General features: G+C 34.9%; 1 protein-coding gene and 1 pseudogene across 1 annotated transcript in view; one reads left to right on the top strand and one right to left on the bottom strand.

Moving 5' to 3' along the window:
- The window catches only part of CATSPERE (catsper channel auxiliary subunit epsilon), a 98,002-nt gene that overhangs the window by 42,584 nt on the left and 39,020 nt on the right, over positions 1-16,398 (top strand). Inside the window, exons 10-12 of the mRNA XM_011370088.1 lie at positions 5,927-6,401; positions 8,975-9,420; positions 12,965-13,023. Of these exons, the coding sequence (XP_011368390.1) occupies positions 5,927-6,401; positions 8,975-9,420; positions 12,965-13,023 (980 nt within the window). The remainder of the gene's footprint in view (positions 1-5,926; positions 6,402-8,974; positions 9,421-12,964; positions 13,024-16,398) is intronic.
- Positions 13,050-13,168, bottom strand: LOC111745637 (annotated as a pseudogene).

Raw genomic sequence — 16,398 nt, 5'->3', positions numbered from 1 at the left:
ACATACATACATACATACATACATACAATGGAATATTATTTAGCCATAAAAAATGAAATCTTACCATTCACAATGACATGGATGGACCTAGAGGGGATTATGCTCCGTGAAATAAGTCAAAGACAAATACCATATGATTTCACTCATATACAAAATCTAAGGAACAAAATAAATGAACAAACAAAATGAAAACAGACTCACGGATACAGAAAACAAACTGGTAATTGCCAGATGGGAGGTGGGTTAGGAAGCTGGGTAAAAAAGGTGAAGGGATAAGCACAAATTGCTAGTTATAGAAACAGCCACGGGAATGTAGAGTACAGCATAGGGAATATAGCCAATAATATTGTAATGGCTATGTATAGAGCCAGATGGGTGCTAGAGTAATTAGGGATATCACTTCATAAATTATATAACTGCCTAACCAATGTGCTCTATACCTGAAACATAATTCTAAAAAACAAACAAAATATATAAAAACAAAGCTTCTCTAGATATTGGAAATCAAGGTGAGCCCTGCAATGCCCCAGCATAATATCTTGATAAAGTTCCCAGACTTTGGAACAGCGAAGTGAGAAACTCAGACAGAATCGAACAGATTCCCTGAGTTGAGGAAGTTGAGCTGTCAGTCAGGAGAGACCAAGGTGGCTATAGTGTGCAAAGCAGAATATCAGAGATAAAAGAGCCACACACAGAATTCCAGAGATCTGCAGAGAGTCCTGCTCATCTATTCAGCAGAGTACTAATGTGTGTGTGTTGGGGGAATGGGGGAATGTTGGTTAATTTGGAAATTAACCAAACCTGGGCTAAGAACTAACTGAAAGGACTAGGGAACAGAATTCAGTGCTCACACAGGGATGGGAATAGAACCTGTTCTAACCAGCCAGACTGAAAACGCTAATCATGATTCATGGGGGATTGGCTGGAGTGCTCAGGAGGCTCTCATCTCAGCACTGAGGAATGAGTACATTTCATGTAAAATTCTTATACAATATTTGGAGTGGTATATTATCACTTAAAGATCTGAGAGGTTGAAGTTGTACACTATAAACCCTAAAGCAATCACTACAATGACAAAAAAAAAAAATACAGCTGTGTGATCATAAAAAGTATTCAGTTGATCCAAAAGAAGAGGAAAAGAGAGGGAAAAGGAAACAAAGGAAACTGGGACAAGTAGATGACAATAGCAGAGGACAGAGTTAAACCTAACCCTATAAATAATCACGTTAAATGCCAATGATCTAAGCTTGCTGATTCAAAGGCAGAGACGATCAGATTGATCAAAAAGAGTAAGACCCAACTACAAAGACACACTTTAAGTATGATGACACAGCATAAGATAAAAGAATAAGCAAAGGTATACACGATAACATCAAAGCTAGAGTATCTGTATTAATATCAAAGTATATTTCAGAGCAAAGACTGTTCCCAGGGATAAAGAAGGGTCATTTCCTAATAACAATGGTGTCGATTCATTAAGTGCACATAAATGTTTATGAATCTAATTATAGAGTTTCAAAATCAACGAAGCAAAAAGTGAAACTTCAAAGAGAAATAAATAAAACCACAATTATAGTCAAATGCTTTAATACCTCTTTTCAATAATTGATGGAACAAAGAACAGTAAGGGTGTAGAAGACTTGGACAACACTGTCAACCATCTGGGTCAAGTTGAGGTTTATAGAACACATCTTCCAGTGACAGCAGAATGCACGTTCTTTTTAACTGCGCGTGGAACGTTTACCAAGATAGACTGTGCTGTGGACCATGAAATAAGTCTTGATATATTTAAAAGTATTCAGATCATACAAGGTGTGTTTCCCGACAACAATGGAATTAAATTAGAAACAATAACAAAAGGATATCTGCAACATTACCAAAGTATTAGGAAACTACATACCACATTTCTAAATAACCTATGAGTCAAAGAAAAAAATTTTGAGACTAATTAGAAAGTGTTTTGAAGTGAAAAAAAATGAAAACAGAACATGTTGAAATTGGTGGAATGCTACTAAAGAGGTACTTAGAGGGAAATTTATAGTATTGATCCTCTATATTAGAAAAGAAGAAATGTCTCAAATCAATGATCTATATTAAGATACCAGAAAAAAGAAGAACAAGTTAAACTGAAACAAAGCAGACGAAAGGAATCAATATTAAAGGAATCAATATCGAGATCAATATTTAAAAATCAATTGTATTTCTATATGAAATATATGAATAAACAATCACAAATTAATATTTTTAAAAATACTACTTACAATAGATTCAAAAATATTAAGTATTTAGGGATAAATTTGACAAAAGACGTGCAAGTGTGTATAGCTAAAAACTACTAACATTACTAAGTGAAATGAAAGCCTTAAATGGAGATATATACCATATTAATGGGTGGGAAGACTCAATACTGTTAAGATGTCAATTCTTGAGAAATTTAACACATTAATTAAAATCCCAGGGGGATTTTTATAGAAATTGAGAAGCTGCTTCTAAAAGTCATATGGAAATCCAAGATAAAACAAAAAAGTTACATAAGTCTAGAAATAAATGCCACTAAAAATGTACAAGATCAAGATATCAAAAACATTAATGAACATTAAATAGTTATATCACGTTCATGGCTAGGAACACAGACTATTACAAAACTTTTAATTCTTCCCAAATTCATCTATAGATCTGATATAATCCCAATCAAAATCCCGATGTTACTTTGTGGAATTCAATAAACTAATTCTAAAATATATGTGAAAAAATAAACTGCTGAGGGTTGGGAAGAAATGGGATAGCAAAGTATTTCTTCTGCCATAAATATAAATGTGTTATAAAGCTGTAATAATTAAGACCTTATAAAATATTTATAGCAGCTTTTCTCATTTAGTTCCGTATCTCACCAAACTTTAGTGTGTTCAATCTTTTATTATTTAAACTCTTTTTGTGAGTGTGAAGTGATATTTCATTTTTCTATATAATATATAATATAATATTATATATTATATTAATATATAATAATATAGCTGCATCAGCTTTCTTATATGTTTATATGACGTATGTTTTTCTATCCTTTTACTATCAATCTGTCACATTATGTTTCTTTTAAACTGCACATAGGGTCTTGCTTTTTCTCCAGTGTGACAATATCTGCCTTTAATTTGTAGTATTTAGTCCACTTAGATTTAATAGAACTGTTGCTATGATTGGATTTGTTTAACATCTTGGCATTTGTTTTCTATTAATCCAACTTATTATTTTTTGCTTTGTTTCTCTTTTCTTATCTTCTGGATGAATCATGTATTTTTTAGTAATCATATGTTGTCTCGTATTGATTTTTTTATTCAAAACTATTTTTTAGTGGTCGTATTTGACTTTACGATAACTATCTTTAATTTATCAGAGTCTAAATTCAAATAATATATACTTCATAACAGTGTAAAAATCTTACAACTCTACAATTCCATTTATATCCCGCCCTTTGTACTCATCTCACATTTGACTTCCAAATAAGCTATAAATCCCAAAATATGTTAATATTTCTGCTTTAAAAGTCAATTGTCATAAAGATATATAGACATAAACTGATAGCAAAATAAGTCTCTTATGTATAACATTCTGGGTTTGCTTTATTTCTGCCCGCACACCCAGAGTTCCTCCCGGTGTCATTCCCCTTCAGCCTGATGAATGTCTAAAATTTTTGTATTGCAAGTTCTCTCAGCATTTGTGTGTAAAAAGTGTCTTTATTTTTTGCCTTCATTTCCGAAGGACATTTGCTGAATACAGAACTATAGGATGGCAGGTGGGTTCGTTGTTTTTTGTTTTTAAAGCAATTTATAAAGACATCATTCCATTATCTTATGGCTTCCATCATTGCTGGCAAGAAGTCAGCCATTATTTGTGTCATTGTTCTCGTGTATATATAGTGTCTTTTTACCTGTGGCTGCTTCTAGAATTTGCTCTCAATCGTTGGTCTTCGGCAATTTTATTATGTGCCTAGGTATGATGTCCTTTAATTTTATCCTGTTCGAGGTTCAGCTGAGCTTCTTGGATTTCTGGGATCACGTCTTTTGTTAAGCTGGTAGTGTTCTTAGACGTTAGCTCTTCAACTTTCTTCTGCACAATTCTCTTTTTCCTCTAGGATACATGAGACCATTTAATGTTGTTCCATAGATCTCAGACCACCAATTAATTTTTTTCACTGTGCTTTTTTCTTCATATTTTAGTTTGTATACCTGCTGTTAACTATCTTCAAGTTCACTGTTTTTTTTTCTCCTTTTCCTGGCTTACTCTTAAATATATCTAATAATGTCTTTAGTCCTAATATTATATTCCTTATTTCTAGTATTTCCATTTTGCTCTCTTTTTTTATCATTTATGTGTCTCGGCTGAAATGCCCATCTCTGCACTCACACTGCCTATCTTTCCCACTCAATCCTTCAGCATTTTTATTATAGTTATTTCCTCTCTAGCCATGCTTGGGATCTTAAGCACTAATGAGATTCCAGAGATCTCGTCATACTTTACAACTGAGCCACCAGCTTTCCAAACCCAGAGAGAACTATCTGCTTTATAGCCTAGCTGCCAGCTATTTTTTCCTTTTTTTTTTTTTTTAATCACTGAAGAATTCTCTCCCCTCTCTCATCTGCCCCTGGACTTTGTGCTTTGGGGGACCTCTCTCTCTCTCTCTCTCCGTCCTGCTTCCTTGTCCTAAATCTTGGCCGGGAGACTGCTTTACACTTTCAAACATGTCTCAGAAGGAAAGTTTCTCTCAGCTCTCTCATCCCACTCCCAGCCTGTGGTACCTGAGAATCCACAATACTTTGCTGCCTTGCTGTCTGCCCCCTCCCTGCTTTATATTTGTGAGAGACCCTGAACGCCTCAGGGAGCTCTCCCAGTTCCCCTCCCTTGCCCCAAGATCTTTGGTTTACATCCGCAAGCTCTAGGTGAAGATCTCTAGAAAAGAGTTTGTGGATGAGTGAAAACTCATTCTACTGCTGGGACTCCGCGGAATTCCCATCTACCATGTCATGGTGAATCCCTCTTCCCATCCCTCCGCCAAGAATGAGAATATCTGTGGGTCATTTTGTGTGTAACCCATTTACCCTATGAGGATTCTTTCACACTAATTTAAGCAACATAAGCTCTAAATTTTAAATTGAATCTTCGCTTGGTAAAAATACTTTTTAACACAAATAGTCTCTTTCTTCTCTTAACAGTTTGGTATCCGCCTACATCCCATTTGGGTATAGACTAAATATTTTTAAATTAAGTAAAGTTAGAGAGACAAGATGTGCCCAAAAGACTTCTTTTAATGGTCATGGATACAGAAGTTACATTTTAAATAAAAATCTCTAAGAATTAGAACCAGCTGTGGAAGGGAGATGGGGAGAAGGGGAGCTTTGGCTCTCTAAATGAAATTAGGCCAAGTGAATTTCAGACATAGCGGTTTTTGAATAGCCATTTTCTCTAATAGATGGTGTTCATAGAGGGGTAATATTGATTGGTTTGAGATTTTAAGTTCTCTCTTCTCTTTATCTGATGTTCAAAGAAGCTAGAATTCTCAAAATGACTTAACTCTTGAGGTGTTCTTATATCGTGACTTTAGTAAACGTTAAGGTTAAAGGGTCATTCTTGGACAGAGTGAACGAATGCATAAGAAAAGAGAAGGCTGATGCTCTTTGGGGAATAAATTATTTCTACTGATAGAAACAATACATAAAAAAATAAAATTACTGAAATAATTTACTCATATGGTTATACATAACATGACACATTTCTATCTCATATATTTCTATGCCTGAAACATTATTCAGAAACATACTAGAAATTAAACCTTAGTAGTTACTATGTTTTATTTTTAAATCTTAGAAGTCGAGAACTTTTAGGACTGTCCCTAAAATCGAAGATTTTCTAATTATTTTCAATTTTGTCACAGGCCAATATAAAGAGCACCATGGCGATCTGGACAAGTGATGAAATTTATCTCAGATATGCTTCTCCTAAATTTGTCAAATTAATAACTATTAAAAAACTGAAAAAAATTCTGAATATGTCAGCAGCTGCTGTTGTGACTATTCACAAAGTTGAGTATACAGGACACCCTTTGGAACTTGCCGTACTATTAAATTACTGTATTACATGTACCGCCTTTAAAAAAATGTACATAGTGATATATAGCGAAGTTACAGAACAGTGGATGCTCCAAGACTTTGTGTTAAATGTCACGATCGACAGTGTTATAACTTCACGTTTTCTATATACAGCAATGTCAGAATTAATACTATGGGACAAACATAGGGTCTACTATTGTTATCACAATTTCACTGTTACTGGAGTTGTACAAACACCTACAGAATTTGGAAATCTATCGAGATTATCGCATGACAGCGTTATCAATACCGTTTTTACAGGTGAGATAGTCTCCCCCCAACATCCCTCCCATGCCCGAACCACCAGTTTGTTCTCTGTATCTATGAGTTTATTGCTGTTTGGTTTGCTCTTTTATGTTGTTTTTTTAGATTCCACGTGTAAGTAAAATTATACGGTATTTGTCTTTCTCTGTCTGACCTATTTCACTGAGCATAATATCTTCTAGGTCCATCCATGTTGGCGCAAATGGCAAGATTTCGTTCCGTTTTATGGCTGAGTCATATTCCATTGTATACACGTACCACGACTTCTTTATCTTTTCATCTATTGAGGTACACCAGGATGCCTCCATATCTTGACTATTGTAAATAATGCTACAATGAACAAAGGGGTGCATATATCTTTTCAAATTAGTGTTTTTGATTTATTTGAAAAAATATCCAGAAGTGAAATTGCTGGGTCATAAGATAACTCTACTTTTAACTTTTCAAGGAACCTCCACACTGTTTTCTATACTGTCTATACCAGTTTACAATCCTGCTGACAGTATACGAGGCTTTCCTTTTTTCCACCTTCTTGCCAACACTTGATAGCCAGTCTGACAGGTGTGAGGTGATATCTCACCATGGTTTTGATTTGCATTTCCCTCATGATTTGTGATGTTGAGCATCTTTTCATGTGTCCATTGGCCATCCGTATGCCCTCTTTGGAGAAATTTCTATCTGTGGCCTTTGACCATTTTTTTTTTTTTTGTATATTGAGCTATATGAGTTCTTTATATTTTTTTAGATATTAATTCCTTATCAGAGATATCATTTGACTTTCATCTTAACTTCCTATTTGATCCAAAGTACATTTAATAACGTTTTTAATGAATAGTTTGAGTGGTGAAAGAGAGTGACAGAAGGCATACGAAAGGGTCATGTACTCCAGATTTATGAGATTTGAAAAATCAGCATGAATTAAATGACTTCTAAACTGAAACCAGGGGGAGAGAATATATTAGAAAAAAAGAGGATTACTAGTTGGGATCGTGGGATGAGGTAGCAAAGACTCGGAAGTGGGAGAGAACGTGGCCAGTTTGTGAAACGGAAGTTAGTTCAGTGCGACTAGCCAGCAGAGCGTGCAACAAAAACTAGTAAGAGATACGACTGGCTAACGAAACGGGGACCATCTCACGAAAGGACTTAGACATTATATAAAATCCAAAAACGATATATTTTTGGTGAGGTTTTATGTTTTATATATTATCATACTATGTATCCTACACTTTTTTATTTGACGAAGACATATTTTATCAGGTCATCCATCCATGTTTTTCTCTCCTTACACCTTGTGAGGTTTCTAAAAACACACATGGCACAACAGGGCTAAGAATTGGGTAAGCTTGGATGAATTTATCGCCAAAAGCAAATAAAACAAAATTAAACATATAAAGAAATTTAAGTTATGAAAAAATTACCCAGTCACTGAAAAATCATATCCATAAAGATATTTGCACACCAATGTTCGTAGCAGCATTATTCACAGTGGCCAGGACATGGAAGCAACCGAAGTGTCCTACGATAGTTGATTGGCTAAAGAAGCTGTGGTACATATATACAATGGAATATTACTCAGCCATAAGAAGAGATGAAATACTGCCATTTGCGACAACATGGATGGACCTTGAGATAATCATGCTAAGCAAAATAAGCCAGGGAGAAAAAGTCGAAAATCACATGATATCACTTATATGTGGGATATAAACCTAAAAGCAACAAATGAACAGGACAAACAGAGACTCATGGACATAGACAATAGACTAGTGGTTACCAGAGGGTAAGGGGTGGAGGAGGAGGGGGGACGTAGATGGGGTAAAGGGGGTCAAATATAGAGGGCTAGGGGGAGGCCGAAGTGGGTAAAGGGGATCAAATATATGGTAGCTGAAGGAAAGTGGACTTTGGGTGGTAAATACACAATAGGATATACAGATGTTAAATTATAATGTATACCTGAAAATTATATAATTATATTAACCAATGTTACCCCAATAAACTTAATTTAAATACTTTTTTAAAAAATTACCTAGTCCCTCTATTGCCCAAATCACGTCAGCAGCATGCTCTGTCCCTCACACAGTGGCAGAACTTGAAGGGTCACTGACATGAAAACGCTGGTGTTTGATTTCCAGTGTGTGTCTCCTCAGCATTAGGGACACTTTACCCTTGTGGTTTTACTAAAACACGCCAAAAAAAATACTCCAAGCTTGAATTAGTGTATTAAATAATAATAAGCATGACGGGAATGGCATTATTAGGAAGCACTGTGTTATGGACTAAATTATATGCCCCCAAAATGCATGTTAAAGACCTAACTCCCATCGTGACTATATTTGGAGATAGTCTTTAAAGAGGTAATTAAGCGATATAGTGAATGCGAGGAAAAAAATTGCTCTGCTGTGAAGAGAAGTTATCCAGCATTGTGTAAAGTTGCAGATTTGTGCCCACTCACTCTAATTTTCGCCAAGTACATAAATACTGTTATTACAAAAGAAGTTATTTTGATTAAAAGCACACTCAAAATGGCATGGATTTATAGTTAGAGTAACACAAATTTTTCTCTTTTTTTCCAGATTATTATGGAAATATCATAGTAAAAATGGAAAATAATGTAATGTTTTTTTTCAAGACGTATACTACGGATGCAATAAAACTACATTTATGGATAAATAGTCAAACAAAATCATTATTCTTCTTGAATGCATCTGGTAAAATATATCTCATATATGTTTTTGATGATGGCACAATATATCCACAGGACTATCCCTTAAGACTGGAAATACAAAGTATAGGTTCCAGATCAAAAAGTACCGAATGCCCCTTTATTGTATTTTATCATAATATTTTGTATATTTCTTACGTTTTGGACAAGGGACATCACCTGTCATTCTGGGCTCAAATAGTCTATCCAGAAAATGCTGGTCTATATATTACTATGGAATCATATGGCCCAAATATATTAGAAGAGAAGTCTCAGGTTCTATATGAAATTGCCTCAGGATACTGCACTAAAACCATGGTAAGTTAATATTTTTAAATTTTTTCATTTTAATAAATGTAAAAGTATAATATTAACATTTTTAAAAAACGATTTTCCTTTTAGATTTAGCTTGGAAAATGTTGAGAAATATACATGTTTTTAATAAACAATAATACGATAAGCCACAATTTTCACTTTCAATATCCAAGGCCTCTTTGCCACCTAAAATACATTCCTGCAAAACTATTTGACTGTCAATGGTATTGTTTGCTTTCTTTTATTTTTATTTTTTTAATGCCTGTCTTTTCTGTAGAGTTCTACCTCCTATGTAGGGTAGTATAAAATCACCACAAAACCTAATTAATGATTTCAAACAACAGCCAATTCTGTGTCAACAATTTGGGCTGTGAGTATCTGGGCTTTTCAGCTGGTTCAATCTGGGTTTATTCATGGATTGTGGTCATCCGGTGGCTTGTCCAGGACAGGATGATCTAAGATGGCCTCATTTACATGTCAAGTGGTTAGTGCTAGCACTGGCTCGTTAGCACAAAGGGCCTCAGCTGGATCTATTGTCGCTGCTCTGTGTGGCTTCTTTCCTCCAAACTACACCTGGTTTCTCTGCCTGACAATCTCGGGCTGTGTTCCCACACCTTGAAAGCAGAAGCAGCCACAAGGCCTCTTGAGACCTGGGTTTGACCTCATTCTATTCATCAACAAGGCCAGCCCAGATGAACAGGATGGGGAATTAGACTCCGTTTCTTAATGGAAAAACAGCAAATATATACTATAAACAAGCAGTCCCCGACCTTTTTGGCACCAGGGACCAGTGCTCCCATGAAAATCTAATGCCTGATAATCTGAGGTGGAGCTGAGGCGGTGATGCTAGCGCTGGGGAGCGGCTGCAAGTACAGATGAAGCTTCGCTCGCTGGCCCGCCGCTCACCTCCTGCTGTGTGGCCCGATTCCTAACAGGCCACTGACAGGTACCAGTATCAGTCCACAGCCCAGGGGTTGGGGACCCCCTGCTGTAAAGGGACATGCATATAGGAGTGGAAGGAATTATTGCAGCTGTCTTTGCAAACATTCTACCACAGTAAGTGTAAGTGCACAGGGTATATATATTGTTTTATATACTACTTTTCCAATTAATATTATAGCATAAACATTTTACATGTTACTACAATGTCTTCCCAAATAGTCTCCACTTCTGTTACCAAACTCAAGGGGTTCTCCACTTGGGGTGTTCTATTCAGGAGCAAGATGTGGTTGTCATTAGGTAGTTTTCTTTACTTGAAGCAAGACATCCAAAGCTCTGTCTCACTGAAGAGAGGCTTAGCCATTGCTTTATATGCATTATTTCATTAGCTAATTATACATCAATTTCTTCTTTGCAATTGGCTACACTTTTCGGGTTGGGTTCCTGTCAAGCTCACCCTGCTTACAGCTGCATCTGCCAAATACTGTGCTACATTTTAACATTTAGCAAGAATAGCATTTAGGAAGAACCACCCAGCCCTTGGACCCTTGCGCTATCTAACACTTCCTCTTCTAGACCAAGCTCCCTTAACTGATACGGTGTAACGGAAGTGTTCAGTTAATTCCAAAGTCAATTAAAGCAGAGAATCATAATAAAATGAAACTGACAGGTATGGAACATTTTATTTAAGTAAATGAACTTACATTTATTACTCAATCTTTTACTATAGGATCACAGATTTTCCTTTGAAATAAGTCCACTTATTGGAGTTCCTCATCTATTTCTGGCATAACCTTATTCATAAGGCCTCATCTCTGAGTTCCCAGTTCAGTGTCCTTAAAGTAGAGTGAAAAAACATAAAGACATTTAAAACAACCAGCATTCTAGACTTTTATAATTTTTTTCAGTCTTTGATTGTTATCTTTCTCATGTCTAATTCAGCAATTTCTTCAGCGACTTGCTTATCAAAACTTTCCAAAGCAATCAACTTAGTTCTCAGGGGAAGAGTAACCCTACTTTCTTTTTACACTCATACTTCATCAGTATTTAATTTAATTCCACAATTACAGTAATAATGTAATCTGATATAAACAGGCTTGGAAACAAATAAAGCTGATTTAGATTTGCAAATAGTAACACAGATAGATCTTAAAACATAATGCTGAATGAAAAATAGTGTTGAGTGAGTAAGAAGCTGAAATATACTATACTTGTTTGATATATGATCTTAGGTATCTTTGTATCCTTGTAAAATGAATAATACTTGTTTGATATATATCGTGGGTGCATATTATGGGGGAAGGTGTTGGGAGAAGAAGATGTGGGGGAAATCAAAATACGATAAATAAAATGAGATGAGATTGATTGTGTTTCAAGAAACAAGGAGTATATTGAATTCGCTTTTCTGAAGCGGAGGGATCCCCTCTTTTCAGAACAAAAATAGAAAAGATTTACACATTTCTTCAGCCCAGAGGAATTTTCTTTGATGTCCCCAATATCTGCATATACTCTAAGAGGTTTTCTTTCCAAGAACTGGATATATAATGTATGTTTGCCCATTTGAAATTCAGCCCTTCAAAATATTGATTACCAACAAAAATATACAAATGACCAAGGACGATGGAACATCAAAATTGGTGTTTTAACAAAAATCTGGCTCCATGAGTTACTGGCCAATGACATTGAGCAAGTTTTTAAATCTTTCTGTATCTTAGTTCTCTCATCTAAGTAATGTGAATAATTATTATTGCTATATTTACTTCATAAGATTATTATGAGGGTTAAATGAATTAATATGTATACAGGATTTAGAAGCGCACCTGGCACATAGTAGGCACTATATGTATGTGTTACTACCACAACTCATACGTGTGTGTGTGTGTGTGTGTGTGTGTGTGTGTGTTATATATATGACAAAGAACTACCATAAAATAATTCAGGAACATGGAGATTACAATGATCATACTTTAAAAATGTGGGGCTTATAATTTTCTGCTTCTACTATCACATGTTTTTTAAATGGCTTTATCCTGAAAAGATAGCAACCTTGTGAAATGCTGAAAATTGAAATGAAACATGCCCCAGATAGACTAAAATAGCAAGAACATATGCAAAAGGCAAGTGGAGATTTTTAAAAATTACTCGAAAACAACAGAGGAAAGTTTCAGGCAAATAATTCCTCAGAGTCTTAACAATTACAAACAGGATGATATTTCTAATCATTTAAAACCCTCAAAGAAGAAATAAAAAGGTCCAGAGACAAGGTTATTAGAAAACAGAAGAAAGTGAAAGATTTGCTATGCTCGGGATATAAATGAAAAATTAAAATAAGAACATCACAATGACAAAAGTCAAATGAGGAGGAAGAGAAAGGCAATAAAAATAAAGGACTAAAAAAACATAAAATTAAAAGGAAAATGTAACAAAGTAAACATAATATGTACTAATTGGAGTTTCTGAGATAGAGAAGAAAATTGAAAAAGATGCTAAATATATTATTTTTCTTATATAAAGATTTAAATCTGTCTTGAAAGATTTAAACCTGTCTTGAAAGTATTCCCATTCCCAGCTTTTCTGCTTTACATGAACTTTTTTATCTCTTTTTCAGACAGTAACATTTTTTCAGACAGAAAATTATGAGGCAGTAAATGATTACTTCAAGTTGCAGTAAGTATGACTTTTTCTTTTTTAAATGCCTACAGCACCTTGTCTTCCAAGGTGGTCTCCCATCCAAGTACTAACCAGTTCCGACCCTGCTTAGCTTCTGAGATCAGACAAGATCGGACGCGTTCAGGGTGGCACGGCTATAGACAAGTATGACTTTTAAAAGAACCTCTTCATGTTAAATATGCTATTCAAGTTATTACTTTGCAGGTATTCTATTATTTAAATATATTTTTAAATATCCAGATTTCAAATTCCTTGAAATGTCTGGATAGATGTGAAATTAGAATTCTGTATAAAAATGTAGAATACTCCTTGTGATTAAATGGAAACATGATCTATCTGAAGGTTCTCGCTCATCCAATTGCAAAAAAAAAGGCTCAGATGACATGATACTATATCTAGAGAACTCAAAGTTTCCATGAAAAAGCTAGAACCAATAAATGGATTCAGTAAAGTAGCAGGATACAAAATTAATATTCAAAAATTAGTTGCACTTTTATGCACCAATAATGAACTGTCATACAGTTCATACAAAGAACTCATACAATAATGAACTGTCATACAGTTCATACAAAGAACTCATACAACTCGACAATAAAAAAAAAAAATTCCAATTAAAAAATGGGCAGAAGACCTGAACAGACACTTCTGCCAAGAAGACATACAAATGGCCAACAAACATATGAAAAGGTGCTCAATTTCACTAGCTATTAGAGAAATGCAAATTAAGACCATGATGAGATACCAACCTACACCTGTTAGAATGGCTATCATCAACAGGACAAGGAATAACAAGTATTGGAGAGGTTGTAGGGAAAAAGGAGCTCTCATACACTGCTGGTGGGAATGTACACTGGTACAGCCACTAGGGAAAATAGTATGGAGGTTCCTTAAAAACCAGGAATTGAATTATTATATGATCCAGCAATCCCTCTTCTGAATACCCAAAAAAACCTGAAAACATTTATCCTCAAAGATATATGCACCCCTATGTTCATAGCAGCATTATTCACAGTGGCCAGGACATAGAAGCAACCAAAATGTCCTACGATAATGATTGGATAAAGAAGAGGTGGTACATATATACGATGGAGTATTATTCAGCCGTAAGAAAAGATGAAATACCATCATTTGTGACAGCATGGATTGATCTTGAGATAATCATGCTAAGCGAAATAAGTCAGACAGAAAAAGTTTAAAGCTTTTGATTTCACTCATATGTGGAATATAAAACTGAAAGTAACAAACAAACATGACAAACAGACGCATGGACACGGACAGTGGATTAGTGGTTACCAGAGGGAAGGTGGGAGGGGGACGTAGCGGGGGTAAAGGGGTCAAATATTTGGTAATGAAAGGAAATCTAACTCTGGGTAGTGAACACACAATGTAATATATATCCAACTTACTGTTGAATGGTACACTTGAAACTTATTTGATTTCGTTAAGCAATGTCACCCCAATAATTTTTAAGAAAGAAAGAAAGGAAGAAAGAAAGAAAGAATAAGTAATGGTTAAAAAAGAAAAAAAAATAATGAACTCTCAAAAAGAGAAATTAAGAAAACAATCTTGCATCAAAAAGAATACCTAGGAATAAATTAACCAAAGAGGTAGACCTGCACTTGGAAAATTATAAGTCACTGAAGAAAGAAATTGAATAAGATACAAATAAATGGAAGCATATACCATGGTCATGGATAGGAAGAATTAATATCATTAAAATGTCCATACTACCTAAAGCAATCTATAGGTTCAATGCAATCCCTATCAAATATCGATGACATTTTTCACAGAACTAAAATAAATAATCCTAAAATTTATATGGAACCACAAAATGCCAGTCACAGCAATCTCGAGAAAGAACAATGTTGGATATGTATCACAAAACCTGATATCAAACCATACTACAACCCTATAGTAATCAAAACAGCATGGGACTGGTATTAAAACAGATACATAGATCAATGGAACAGAGTAGACAGCCCAGAAATAAACCCATGCCTATATAGTCAATTAATCCATGAGAAAGGAGGCAAGGATATACAATGGGGTAAAGACAGTCTCTTTAATAAATGGAGTTGAGAAAACTGAACAGATACATATAAAATAATGAAACTGGACCATCTTCTTACACCTTATACAAGAATAAACTCAAAATAGATTAAAGACTTAAATATAAGTCTCAAAACCATAAAACTCCTAGAAGAAAACATAGGCAATAAATTCTCCGACATTGCTCTTCATAATATTTTTCTGCTATATCTCCTCAGGCAAGGTAAACAAAAGAAAAACTAAACAAATAGGACTGCATCAAACTAAAAAGTTTTTGCACAGCAAAGGAAACCATCGACAAAACGAAAAGACAACCTATTGAATGGGAGAAGATATTCACCAATGATACATCGATAAAGGGTTAATATCCAAAATTTATATAGAATTCACATGACTCAACACCAAAATATCAAACAGTCCAATTAAAAAATGGGCAGAGGATCTGAACAGACATTTCTCCAAAGAGTAAATACAGATGGCCAATAGACATATAAAGCTGCCAAAGTCGCTAATCATCAGAGAAATGCAAATTAAAACCACAATGTGATATCACCTCACACCTGTCAGAATGGCCACCATCAATAAATCAACAAGTGTTGGTGAGGATGTGGAGAAAAGGGAACCCTTGTGCACTGTTGCTGGGATTTTAAATTAGTGCAGCCGCTATGGAAAACAGTATGGAGATTCCTTAAAAAATGAAAAATAACTATCTTATAACCCAAGCAATTCCACTTCTAGGTACTTTTCCAAAGAAATCAAAAACATTAATTCAAAAAGATATATCCACCGCTATGTTCACTGCAGCATTATTTACAATAGCCAAGATATAGAAGCACCTTGAGTGCCCATCAACTGACAATTGGGTAAAAAGGAAGTGGTACATATATACAATGTAATATTAATCAGCCATAAAATAAAACAAAATCTTAATCATTTACAACAACATGGATAGACCTGGAAGGTATTAGGCTAAGTTAAATAAGTCAACCAGAGTAAGACAAATACCATATGATCTCACTTGCATGTGGAATCTAAAGAACAAAATAAACGAACAACAGAAACAGACTCATAGATACAGAGAACAAACTGATGATGGCCAAATGGGAGTGGGGTTAGAGGGATAGGTGAAAAAGGTGAAGGGATTAAGAAGTGATTGGTAATTACTAAATAGTCCAGGGGATGTAAAGTACAGCACAGAGAATATAGTCAATAATACCGTAGTAAATAAGTATGGTGCCAGGTGGGTACTAGACTAATCGGGGAGCGGGGGGATCACTTTATAAATTATGTAAATGTCTAGCCACTATGCTGTACACCTGAAAC

This window comes from Pteropus vampyrus, unplaced genomic scaffold (assembly GCF_000151845.1).
Source record: "Pteropus vampyrus isolate Shadow unplaced genomic scaffold, Pvam_2.0 Scaffold159, whole genome shotgun sequence".
In the NCBI taxonomy this organism is placed as follows: Eukaryota; Metazoa; Chordata; class Mammalia; order Chiroptera; family Pteropodidae; genus Pteropus; species Pteropus vampyrus.
Note: the sequence above shows the minus strand (reverse complement) of the source record. Positions and strands in the feature narration are given on the sequence as shown.